Source organism: Varanus komodoensis, unplaced genomic scaffold (genome assembly GCF_004798865.1).
Source record: "Varanus komodoensis strain SLA01 unplaced genomic scaffold, ASM479886v1 scaffold6_4, whole genome shotgun sequence".
Lineage (NCBI taxonomy): Eukaryota > Metazoa > Chordata > Lepidosauria > Squamata > Varanidae > Varanus > Varanus komodoensis.
Window position 1 is genome coordinate 17,973,678 of NW_025336347.1, and position 14,081 is coordinate 17,987,758.

General features: G+C 37.9%; 1 protein-coding gene across 1 annotated transcript in view; it reads right to left on the reverse strand.

Moving 5' to 3' along the window:
• The window catches only part of PRKAR2A (protein kinase cAMP-dependent type II regulatory subunit alpha), a 112,428-nt gene that overhangs the window by 73,142 nt on the left and 25,205 nt on the right, over positions 1-14,081 (reverse strand). The window contains exon 2 of the mRNA XM_044451696.1: positions 7,225-7,260. Coding sequence (XP_044307631.1) covers positions 7,225-7,260 — 36 coding nt within the window. The remainder of the gene's footprint in view (positions 1-7,224; positions 7,261-14,081) is intronic.

The window sequence follows — 14,081 nt, forward strand, 5'->3', positions numbered from 1 at the left end:
AACTATGAACTAGACAGGCGTTTGGTCTTCTCCAATGGGGCTTTCCTTATGCACACTGATTCAACATGCTGGGTATATGCATTCAGAACTGCAAAAGTCTTGATCGCTTTGCTGTGTATAAAAAAAGTAACATATGACCAAGCGGATCTGAAGAAGTCAGAATTTCTCAACTTACTGAATCAAGAGCCATGCAGTCATCAGTAAGTTCATTTACCTGCCTTTGGGCACCGCAGCCCTTGAAATGCAACAGTGCTGCAGTTACTTGCCCTTAAACAAGGGCTCCTCAACTCACTGTTTGAAATAGCACATTACTGCAAAATATAAAGTAAAATAACATCCCCAGAGGAAAGGAGACAATACCCTTTGCAAAGCCTATCAAGGAGATGAGGGGAAGTCAGGGATTTTGTTGGACTGTACCAACTTTCTGGCAAAAGAGGTAAGAAAAGTATATCAGAAAAAGCTCTCCTCAGGTACCAGGCATCTGCCGTATGCTTGAGGAAATCTCATGTGAAATTAGCTGTTTCAGATACACACTGCTCCTGAGGCAGCACTGTATATTTTCATGTCTTTACCTCCTTATTCAGGGCATTATTTTGAAGAAACTACAGTTATTAGAGTTGCTTTTCATATTTCACATTCACATATATAGACAAACTACTGGGAACCAGATCGCCACAGAGATGACCAGAAACAACTACAAAAAGGGCATCCTTCCAGAAAGAACCATTTAAAAGTGAAGAAGAACCACCTGGGATGGTTTGAATCACAGATTAACCCTCCTGGGATTTCTACCCAAGCCCAGACAACCAGGCAGAGTGGATGTTGTATCCCCCCTGCTCCGTCCTTCCACAGTAACCCAGAAGGCACTGAAGGAGCACTGAGGGAACAGGATGACAGCAGCCACCGGCTGGGAGTGCTGGCTACTGTCACCTGCTTCCCTGTCCCTTCCTGCCTTTCAGCTGTGGCACACAGCGTCTGAGCAACGCTGAGACTGCCCATACCCCTTTCCCATGGCATGTCAAGGCTGACAAGCAGGAAGAGGCAGGGACATGCTCAGCTGGGTCTCCCTGAATGGAGGGTTGGCCAAAAATGCTGACCTGTTCCTCAGTCTACCACCTCCCAAGCCTCAGAAAGTGTGGTGACTGCAGGCACCATACCACCTGGGGGCAGGAGGGTGAGCCAGTGTCTACTTGCACACCTCCTCCCAAATTTCAGATGACATGTTAATTCACTGTAGATTATTCCAACTCTACAACAATCCATGGGGAACCAGGGTGGTTTCGGTGGCTTATGAAGCACCCCATAGGGAAGGGGACACTTTGGACAACATGTTATTGTGCTGTCCTGAACCTAGTCACTGAAACTTTTTATCTCCTTTGTGTGCTGCTCTATTTTACCTTTCCAAAAAATTAAATTCATTTTTTGGAACACTCAAATTAAAAGATAACATTTGCAGCTACATATTAAACAATAGGCAGGCATCTCCTTAGGACAGTGAATAATCCTAAATCCTGATATGTTAATGAAAGGCAGCCAAACTTTGCATTCAAGCCAAAGAAAGCAATTAGCTTGACAGCTGGGGTCTTGTTATATACCAGGGAAGCATTAACAAAAGCCAAGGGAGTTCCTGAATACTTCTAATTGCAGGTGGAGGAAGGAAAATTGCTGTGCACTTTTCTGGGCAGCCCAGCCCTTAAGTGAAATGTGTTTGATATTGTAAACATACAAATGTGTCAAGTGTGAAAAGTACTTTAAGAAAGCATGAAAGACAGACATTCCCAGGAGTAGCAAGCTCACTACAATGCTGTCTAAAAGTATTGCCTTGATAAACATACGTAAGAACAGTAAAGAAACCTGCCGTGATTGCACCACATGTTTCCCACAAAGATGACAAAGATGCTACCTCAAGCAAGCCAGTACCCAGTGTCAGTCTTTTGGTGACCCCAGCCTACTTGGCATGGCTGTAGGCCATGCTCAAGTGCTCAAACTCAATTTAGGGAGTGAAGCTTGCAAAACAAGCAGACAGTCTTTGCATAAATATGTACATATTTAATGCCCTGCATCTGAAGCCCAGCTGGGAGCCAGTTTGCAGACTGAGAAAAGCATGAGGGTATGCAGGCAATTTAAATGCTAATAAGGCCTGGTCTATATATGCAGCAAATGAGTTGGCAGAGAACAGGACATTAGACTGCATGTCCCCCACGTAAAACAAGTTAAAAAGGAAAAAAGAAACACTAGCAGAGGAAATCTCTATAAATCCCATTATCTACTGGGCTAAATTAATTTATATTAGGGACTTTTAAGTGTGTACAAACATTTTTAAGCAACATTCCCTCTTGCACAAAAATATGAATTCATTCTGCCAGCTCAGAACTCTATCATCTTTCTGTTGACTGTGCAAACTATCTCTTTAACCATCACTTGACAGAAATGTAATTTTAAAAATTGCTTTAATTAAAAAAAAATTCTATACTGTCTTTTATTCCCGGGGAATCTCAGGAATTACCCAGCTCTAGTGCATGATGTAATTCCAAACTGTTTCTCAAAGTTGGGAATTGCATAAACACATAGAGAAATAGAGGTCTGATTATAAAAGTAGAACTTTGAAAGTTTTTTAGAGAGTGGGGAAGAGGCAAGGTTGAAAGCTTTCTCTTTCTGCTCTAACTGGTACCTGCATAAAGCAAACAAGAGTTAACTAGAGCTGCTCTGGTACAACAGACTAATTTTAAACTCATATTTTCTAAGACAGCCTTGCTATACTGTTTACACACTTTCAAGAAAAGGGCTTCATATCCTAGTTAGAAAAATGGAATCTAAAACACTGGCCAGGAAAACAGCCTTCAGTTTTCAAGCACTTCTTACTTAGTTTGTGATAGTTTTTGGCATTTCTAAACAGCTCTGTCAGCTTGTCAAGAGCAGTCATAGGGAAACTAGCAGCATATTTTTGCTAAAGAGGCTTAGATTAGAGCCACAGAATCCCTTATTGAAATTATATCTTTTCTCTGTCATTCATATGGAGAAATGTTGGCACAGTAGCTTAATGACACTGAAACTGTCCACTCCAGCGAGATGGGAGTACACTCCCATTGTTCACCCCAGCTCCTACTCAACCTAGCATTTCAAAGCATGTAATGTGAGTAGATAACTAGGTACCACTTCAGTGAGAAGGTAACAGCCCTCCGTGATGTCATGCTGGCCACATGACCATGGGATCATCTTCGGACAGTGCTGGCTCACAGCCTTAGAAACTGAGATGAACCTCACCCCCTATTAGCCACTGACTAAGCAGAGTAAAATCTGCAGGGACTCCTTTACCTTATGTCATTCATGGAGCTTTCCCCACATTATATATCTATGATTGCAAATTAAATCTATTAGTCAAATATATTTTTCATTTTAAATCCCCAAAATAAGATTTAACGAAGTATAGGCAGAGAAAGAAAGATAGATTTGATTTTTGTGAATATGTGAGCTGTAGCTGCATAGCGTAGTTTCTATGGTGGAAAAGTATGTACAAAATAATGGTGCAGTCCTCTTTCACAGAAAGCCCCACTAAAACCCGGCACCCCAATGATTTAGCCAGGCACTGCACTCACTCACATATCTGGGAAACAGCTTACAAGAATTAAGAGCATGATCCTCTCAGAATTAAAAAGTATGCAAATTAAGTCCATGAGTACAGTGACATAATCACAGAAGAGCTGGAAGTCTCCATTGTTTCATTGTCCAAACACCTGTTCTAAGCAAGAATACCCCATACACTACATTGTCAAATGACTACACATCCTCATTCCCAACCCTGGGCACTCCTGAATGCTACCTAAGCTACGCATAAAACACCCAGCCCTAGCTCATGTGAATGCTCAGTACCCTATTAGCCTCAGATTCCCTGAAGTCTTCTGTAAAGCCAAATATAATTTACTAACAGAGGTTAAAAGATGATGGGAGGCATTAAACAAAAAATTAATTTTAAGAACACCAATGAAATTTTAATGTTAAGAGTTTAAAATCTTCTACAATTTTATTTAGCAAATGTTCCAATTTAAAACCAAGTTAGGATGCCAATATTTTGGCTTTTTAAAACTGTTTAATTGTTAGTTTGTTTTAATGGCATTTTAATAACGGGGTATGCCTTTTAATGAAATTACTAGTTTTGTCAGTGGATGCATATGTATTAATTCATTATTTTATTGTTTTAAAGTTTTATTATAATTGGTGTGTTATGTTTTTATATTGTATTTATAGTTTTTATAACCTGTCCAGGGAGCTGTGTGGCTAATGGGGTGGGTTAGAAATCCAGTAAGATAAATAAATACATAATATATTTTATACTGGAGCTTCAAGGAAGGGCAAATATTTGAACAGGATAGGGATCCCAATCTATGGCTCTAAGAAAAGCCAGCTCACCAATATTTTGCTTCAAAAATCCACTAAGCCTACCTGGATGAACTAATATATCATGGTGTACCATGGCAGCTAGGAGACTGAGTATAAATCAAGAAGCAAATTTCACCTTTGCTATGAACCCAATAGGTGACCATAGGCAACCTGCACTCTCAGCCTTCCAATATGAGGGTAATGCCACCTTACTATCTTACAGGGTGCCTATAATAATAAAATATATAAACATGTCTGGAACACTCAAAAGCACTATTTCTTTATGTATCTGGAGAAATAACAGGACATAAATATAACAAAGAGCCTAAGCCAGCATACACCATCTTCCTGTGAATTTTCTTTTCATAACAACTCTATAAGGTGGGCTAGACTAAGAGTTTGTAACTGGATTGAAGCCATCTAGTGACCTATAACAGAGTGAGGACTAGAACCCAAGTCTCCCCAGTTCTACTCCGATACTCTAAGCATTACAACACAGTGGCTCCCTATGCAAAAGTCAAGTATAATGATGACTTCCCTTAATTGTGAACTGCATTTTCCTCAGTTCTTAAATTAAAACAGTTTATGATGGTTATTAAATATAAACATTTACTTTCTGCCTTATGAGAAAACAATCTGACCCTTGGCTTTGGAAATCTGAGTGCAGTAATACTTTTCTGAACATTCCAAAAAATCTATGGTACATCCCTGTTGACACTTTATACTGTTTTAACCATGTATATTTGAACACTCCCCACATCAGAGATACTTGCTTGAGAAAAGGACAAACAGTATGTCAGAGACAGTGCTCAGCTACAACTGTCAGGGAAAATGCTCACCCACAACCTTCCTCCTTAACTTATGAGGGTCAAATAATTATGTTCATTGGGGGGAGTATCAACTAAATTTCAGCAGACTTCTGGAGCTTAGCTGTTCAATATAACCATGCATTCTCAGCAAAGATATTCCGTTTTCCAAGGCCACTGTGAATGTAACAGTTAAAGCTCTCACATATGTTGCCAGAGATAAGAACTTAAGCAGTTTAGACAATCATTGTGGTTTTATTGGTTTGGTACTCCATAAAACTTGGTTTAAATTTTTTATCACAGAAATACAAACAGCAGTTGTAGAAGCAGCCATCTGGGACTGTAGAGAATACCTTAGTTTGAAACATAAAACATACTACTTCTCCTATTAACTAGCACCTACCATTTCCACATCCAGATCACAATTTTTCACATTTCAATCTGGTAACTTTAGCAAAAATAATTCCTTCACTATTTATTTTGAGCATAAGGGCATTAGGAACATGGCCCAAACTTGTTACTATTTTGTTTCAAGGCCCAGCAGAGATTTCCCCAATCTGGAATCCTCTAGGTGTTTTAGACTTCAGCTCTACCAATCATGGCCAACATTCAGGAATGGTGAAGGCTGCAGCCTAAAACGTCTGGAGGGCATCATTCTGGGGAAGGCAAGGAGGTTTAGGTGCAAGTAGATCCAGATTTGAGCCATAGAGAGATTATGGGGATCCAATCTCTTCCTTCCCTACACTTGCTATTAAAATAGAGGGTCCCAGGGCTTTGCATAAAGCTTTTCTATGCATCTTCTCAGCTTCGGCCTCAGTTCTCCCTCCTCCTCCTGTCATCTCCTATTTTGCCCTATCTTAATTTACTAATCTTTAGCCTATGGTGCAATTCCTAAGAATTCACCCATGGTTTTGAAAGACTCGGCTTCTATTACCAAATAAAATATACTGATTTTGCTTTACATTCCAATAAACGAATATTCTTTAGATATTAGACATATCTGCCACATGAACAGATGCTAGTAACACAGTCAGTACTCACTTTAACCCCCAAGTGTCCAAACATATATTCATGCCCAAGGTTCCTTCTCATTTATTATATTATCCTTTTTAGTGGCATTCACTTTTATCCATTATATCTTTGTCTAACATTGCAATGCCTTTGCCAGGATCTTATTGCTTTGCATTGACCAAATTTAAAAAACATCAGTTGCTTTAAAAAGTTAACCATTTCCCTTCTAAGTTCCAATCATTACAAGAATTTAAGCCTCTTCACATAGTTTGCTTTGCACCCTGTGACACCATTACTTACAGAATACCTTTTATGCCTAAAGTACATTTCTAGTATGCATTTACTATGATTCCTTGCTGAAGCCTTTCCCCCTAACTTTTCCCTAGTTCATCCTTATTAATCCAATCCTGCTCCAGTAATTTCTGTTAAAGCTAAACACCTGGATATCCCAAACAAGGGAAAAGATAGGGCACAGTTCTCCATAGAAAAGCAGGGTTCAGGCATATGTGACCAATAACTTTCTATTTAACAAACACTCTGAATTCCAACATGAAAAAACAGCATATTTAAGGTTGAAGGGGTATCTTTGTCTAGATATAGATACTGATATATAATTAAAAGCCAGGCAACGTGCAAAATTAAACCTATATTTTTATACAATATAACTAAAATGTAACCAGTGACAATCCAAAAACAAAAAAATAAAATGACAAGAACAGCATCAAAATCAGTGCTTTTTACAATAGTGCAAATGCAGCACTGACGATTATAAATAAGACAAGTTTGGGAGCTCAGTATATTAGGCCTAGAGCACTAGGCATCTGATTTGGAAGTAGTCAGATTATATGACATTTAGTCAGAATCAAACAATTAAAAATACGTTTTAAAAAGGTATTATATGTTCTTAAAACATGCTCACCAACACGGTAAGAATATAGAAGCAACCATACTGTAAATGGTTGTGATTTAAAAGTTTGAACAATATTTGAAATTAACCTAAGATACATTACAATAGTAAGGGAAATCTTACCTGATACTCTTCTGTTGAATCTGCTGATAACAGGAGCTACAATAGAAACAAAAAAAGTTTATTAACTTAGGAAACAATTGATTATTAAAATTATTAAAATAACGACCTTCTTTGCACATCATGGCAGACTGCCACAAATTAATTCCCCCACTGAGTTCTGAGATGTACAACAGCTGCCATTTTTAGCATGCAAGCCACTGCACAGGAACATCCCAGCTTCTACATTCGAGCTACGGAAGAGGGGGCTTTGCGATCTCCTCCCAGCTCATACCCTGCGGGAATCCATACAGTACCCAGCATGAAATTTCTAGTTGCCGGGGGCCATCAGGGTAATGTGTAAATGCAAACCTGGCCTAAATGGACAAGAACTGATGCAACACAAAACTAAGTAAATCCTGTCACTGTGCAGAGTTAAAACTACCACTATGAACTCAGAGATCACTGGACACAATTTTGTGCTTTTATTCACCCTTCACCTAAAAGGTTCCATTTGGACACTGAATTTCTTTACATTCTTCAAGCACTATAAAGTGCATAGTATAGTTATATATTTCAAATCAAGTATTTGTGTCATCTGGAAAAGTCCTCTTTCCACTCATACTTTTCAGTACGGTATGGCACCTTGCTGAACTACTCTTGCTCTATCTCATGTTTACTAGGAATGTTCACTAGGAATCTCCCTTAAAATACAGTACTACTAAGCAAAGGCTGAAACCTTTTCTCTGCTCGAGTATTTTAAATTAGTAACTGAATGATTCTCAAATTTAGTGTATTGATGTTTCAGTCTGATGTTATTTTTACTGGATTGAATATGTGATTTTTGTGTGCAACTCCATGAAATCCTTTTCTGAACAAAGACCAAGTCTATCAATTTTTAAAATAAAATGCGGTCAAACCTTGATTTTCGCAGGATTAACTTTTGCAGATTTGATCATTCGCAAGTTTGCCATGAATAATTAAATGGATTTTTTTTTTTTTTTGGAGTTTTACAGCCTGCTGAGAAAAACTGTCATCACTATGAGGAGAGGAGAGGAGAGGAGGCACCAAAGCATGCCTTCTTGCCACTCCCATTCAAAGAGAAAAATATCTCTGGCATTTCCTTGGTAAAAAAGAGGCAGCACTGCTGGGTGGAAGGGGGAGCAAGGAATAAAAACAGAGAATGTAATAAATGAAGAAAAGGAGTCCTGCTGTATCAGACCAAGGTCTGAGAAGGAGAGAGGGAGAGGCAATCCAGTTTGTGTATGGGCAAGAGTATTAAGGGCTACGGTTGGGGGTGGGGGAGGGGAGAGAGATTTTTTCCACTTTTGCAGCAGTGCATTTGGAGGGCCAACTGTAATGCTCAAGAGTTTCATGTCTGAGTAGGATTTAAACATGGATTTCCACTAGAACACACTGAGTTGATTTGGAGCAGCAAACCTTTGTTTGGAGACAGGAGCAAACCAGACTTTCTGGTCCTGATGTAATGGCAAACAATAGTTTGATCTAACTAGGAAGTAATTCATTGAACTGAGGTAGATGCACAAGAAGAGGGAACAAGCACAGGGCCCCTTCCCATAGCACCAGATAATGGTTTGGCAGAGCATTCACCAGCAGAGACTCTTTGAATTGAAGTAAGGCAATAAACTGAGAACATTTAGAAAACAGAATTTTAAGTCTATTTAAATTTCCCTTACTTTCTTTTTTTAGAAATACACATTTCCAAACAATCATATGGCAGTTTGGCAGCTAACATTTCTGTATACCCCTAAAGTTTGATTCTTCAAAAATACTGTTCAAGGACAAATGAGGAAATGTGTGAGATGAATACTAAATTATGGTAAATGAATTTAGCATAACAAATATATGAATGATACATATTTGCATATCAGGAGTTGTTAAATTAGGAAGACAAAACAAATCCACTTAAGTATATCATCATCAACATTCCTTATGTACCTGCATTTAACATATCAAAACATACTAAATAATAAAAGGGAAGAAATAAAATTTATACATTTCTTTAAATGCCTTCCTCTGAATGCTACCTACTGGTGCTTCTTTCAAAGTACGGTTATTTAACCCTTGTACCATTGTTTCCTTAGCATTTGTTTTTATGTGCAAACTAAACTGACAAATATCATATAGAGAGAGAGAGAGAAAGAGAGAGAGAGGGAAAAATTACTTTCAAGATCTTTGAAGAGTGAGTCAGATCCTATTATGTGACCAAGGAGTAAAAAAAATCTAAGTTGAACACTGGAGGGCTACTTACCATGGAGTTGTACCCATCATCCACTGAATTTTGCAACCAAAATTTAGCATGGGGGGCTTCCTACCTCTCAGCCCCCTTTGCTTTTCTGTCTTTTAAACTCTAGGTCTGAGGGCATGGACTGAATCGCTTATCTTTGTAAGAGAATATTAGGAGCTTGTTTGGTTAAAGGCAAAATAAAAATGTTAAGTAAATAAATAAATGTATCTCAGTAGCTCTCACCATCACATTTCACCATCTTCCTTCTGAGCTTTTATGTTTTACTTAGCTTATTCAGTCAGGAGGGGCTGACACAGAAGGGGTTATGTCAGCAAATCTCTCCCTTGAAACATACCCTCTCAGTGTCCGGGGGTATTCTTATTCTATTTCACATACACTGTTATTCTATTTCACATACACTGTGGGCAATGGTGAGGAACAGCAGAAGAGATTGTCAATCTGAATTTCTACAAACCGTGCTCCACCCCACATACTATGCTACTTTAAACAAAACACAAAAGGGTATGTTGCCCAGGGTTGGGTGTGGGGTGTTTTGTTTTGTTTTGTTTTTTGGTTATTAAATCTATTGCTTTATTAGCTAAGGCATCACATAGATCAAAGGAAGGCATGTGCTATTATAGAGTGTTGAAATCCATTATAATAAATACCCTGCTAATTTAACCTACTGTATTTCATTTCTCCCCCTCCTACATAATGTCACATAACAAATGATGAGAGATTTATAAATTGAGCAAAGCCAAAACAGAATGAGAAGAAAAGCGGACAGATCATTTCTTAAGGCAGAGAAGGAAAGATGGAAAGGAAAACTAAAAAGATTCTAAAATCAGAGCAGATGATTAATATCAAGGATAACTTCTGATACTTCTCATTTATCATAGTGCCATGTTTATGAGTACAGGAATGCATGAAAAAGTAGATCCACTCAAACACTTAATACTGAAGAAAAAATTAACACTCAATCTCTAGATTAATTTGACATAGTAAAAGGAAAAAAATTCATGTAAACCAGAATGTCTTGTTTTAAATCTACCTTGACCTAAAGAAATCTTCTTTAGACAAAAGCTTTTCTTTCCATCATTAAACACTTATGATTCATTACAAAATTACACTACATTCCAGTTAATAATGATGGATAACCACCACCAGCTTTGAGGGATTAGCTAGTCTAATACTACCAAGCATGCTAGATTTTTGTTTGTGCTTCTAAGAACATAACAAAAACTGAAACATTTTTAAAGCAAAGTACAGAATTTTGTTCCATTTATGCTAAAGCATTCTGGTACAAATCCTCCTACAAGTTAAACTACACAAACACACACACACTTATATAGAGAGTTCACCAGTCTGCTGAAATTATGCAACTCAGAAAAAGCTGGTCCGCTTGGTCCACTGAAGAATCCACAGAACATATTTAAAAATAAAAATCCAAACTTATTTGAATCCCTTGTGGATTTCTCTGATGTCCCTACCTATTTTTTTTTTCTTACTGAGTTGCATGTAATGTCTCTGCTAAAAGCACACAAGGACAACCATATTCCAACACTGCTATGCAGTTCAATGTCCTACCAGTCTTGTGAATCCTACAGAGAACCATTTCTGGTTACTAAAAATCCCTGCGTCAGGAAGTGCATCGATAAGAGTACACACACACACACACAACAACAACTACTAAGGGTACAATTCTATGCAAATTTAGACAGAACAGGCTACTCCATGGATGACTGAGGAATGGCAAATACAGAGAATTGTTCCCTAACCTTCTTTCCACATTCAGTTAACAGTTGGCCGTAAATAACTTTTGTAAGGCATGCAAACTAGTGTCTTAAGATGGCTTTTTAAGCTCTCTCAGGTACTTAGAAAAGAAGATTTTAGTGTCGGAAGATTAAAAATATCCACAAGGGATTCAACCATTCAGTGGGGAACGGTACAGCTAAACCAACAGTTTACTGCACTGTTCTTTGATATCTTATTCAAATATTTCATGTATAAAAGGTGGTGGACTAGAAGATTAGCATTTATGACATCACAGCAGCAAGACCACAAGGCCAAGCAAAGTAAAAACAAGAGTTCAATGTTTTATAGGAATTAATAGATAGGATAACAAATATTTCCTTGAAATTTGCTGCTCCACTGCAGGAAGTTCATGATTTAAGTTTCCCAGAAAATTTTATATTACAAAAGTGTTCTACCATATTTTCTTATGCAAATTAATTTACATAGTTATTTGCACAGGAAACATTTCATTTACTTCTATTCTGTAAACAAAACTTTAAGAGGTCCTCATGTTAAATATCTTGTTCCAATACGCTATTTGACTGGAAATATTTCAGGAAAAAATACTATGTGATTTACTTTTTTTAAATTAGAACACTGAAAAACATTAAGTAGCATTTATTACCTTGTTTCACTGTTTCAGTTTACACTGTTTCATGTTAAGGAAAACAGAGATACTGAAAACTGTTAACACATCAATACATTTTAATAGCCCAAAGAACTATACATGATATGTTGACTATTAGTTGCATCTAACCCATCGGGACCCCATGGACAACACTCCTCCAGGCTTTCCTGTCCTCCATCATCCCCTGGAGTTCATCTAAACTTCAGTGGCTCCACCTAGCCACCTCATCCTCTGCCGTTCCCTCCTTCTTTTGCCATCTATTGTTCCCAGCATTAGACTCTTCTCCAGAGAGTCCTTCCTTCTCATTAGGTGGCCAAAGTATTTGAGTTTCATCTGGCCTTCTAAAGAGCATCTATTTCAAAAGATTATTGCAGTAGGCATGTCATGACCGGAGCTAACTGGAGCCAGGGTTCAGACTAGATGGCCCATGAGACCCCTTCTGACTTGCTCTGTTTCTATGTTGGGGCACCTTCAGTTTTGCTGTCACTACATCTTAGCTATATTATACACTGAGAATAAATATATTTCACTGCCATGTTATCTCTCACCTACTTGCAACTAGGGAAACGTAACACCTGAAAATACTACAATTTTGAAACTGCCAAGCATACCAAATATGGTAGTTGTAATGGGAATCTATTCATTCTCACTAATGAGCTTAGTAGATGTAATATTTTCTGCAGAAAAATAAAGCACTGGTAAAATTGCCATCCTCCATCAATGGTCTCAGTAGAATTCTACACAAAGACAACCTGCATCAATAGAATGTGTCCAGCACATCGGAAAAAATCAAGCCAGTACCTTAAAAAAGAATTAAAAAAAAATCAATTCTTACAACACTAAAAGATAATTATCAACTCTTACAACAATGTAATATTAGAAAGCAACGTGAAATCACCTACTTATGGGATACTTAGGCTTCATTTCTTAGGCTTCATTTCTGGACTACCTTTTTCAGAAGAAAAGTATGCAGGTAGAAAACACCTTTCACACCAACCTCTCTTTGTTGGTTCAGATATAACACTAAATTATAGTTTAGCATCTAAGAACAAATCTAGTACCCCACTCTTCCCTCTGGGATAAACATGAACTTTTTCATAGCATTCACTTCTGATTTTGATCAACAACAGCTTGCTGGGTCGTCCAAGGTATGGTTAAACTTAACTAAGATTAGCAAAAACAGCAACTTCCAACCAGTTTATGAAGCTGGCTTGTCCTCAACAACCATCACTAAGATTAACCACAGTTTAGGCTTCAAAACAGTAATTTAATCAAAAATGCACACAAGCATAAGGCCTGGTTCATTTTTATCATCATGCTAAAAGCCATGGTATACTATGACATGCAAACCAGTTCAGTACCTGTTATATTTGCATAACAATACAATCAAACTATCAGTCTGAATGGGAAGAGTGAAGATATTAGCAGCAAGTAATACTTTCTAGCTACCATTTCTTAAATCAGGCATTTGCCCCAATTCATATATAACTCAGGAGATTAGGGTCTTTCATGGTAAAAGAATGTTAGTGCTGACCCCACAAGCACACCTGATGCCTCCCTCAGTATCCATTCACTTTTTAATAATTTCTACTACACATCTGATATCAGCACTACAAAGAGGAACAAGTGCTGAGAGTAACTCACTGTCAATAAAGCTTGGGGGGAAGGAGGGTTCTAACATTCCTCTCCTGCACGTGCCACTTACTGTTAAAGAGCAGTGTGAACTTGTGAAATTTGTATCTATTCTAGTTTGGCCTTATGCTTATTAAATAACCATCCATTTGCAGTTCACTAAAGCAGATATTAGCTTTTCCTTAGCCTGATATTTCTAAGCACTGCAAAGGCAGGTCATCTCTAAACATAAATCATCTCCTATTTCACACTGAAGGTTTACAGGCATTACTGGTCTAAAGAACACAGTTGACCTTTTCTATTAATCACAGTTTCATCCATAAAAGTACCCTTCAAGCTTAAGAAAAATGAAGTTCTCTTTCAGAGATAATAGAAGCCACAATATTCTTTGACAGAGGCAGAAGTCAGTGACATATAGTGTCTGACATAATCATGGAACAGCAACTATTAATCTTACTTAAATGTTGTTTAAAATCATATTTTCACTCCCAACGAAGGGTGCAAATCAAGAGTCTATCCCCTGCAAAGGGAAGGCCTCCAATCCAGTGGAGCACTGATTCAGGAAAACAAGGAAGCAGA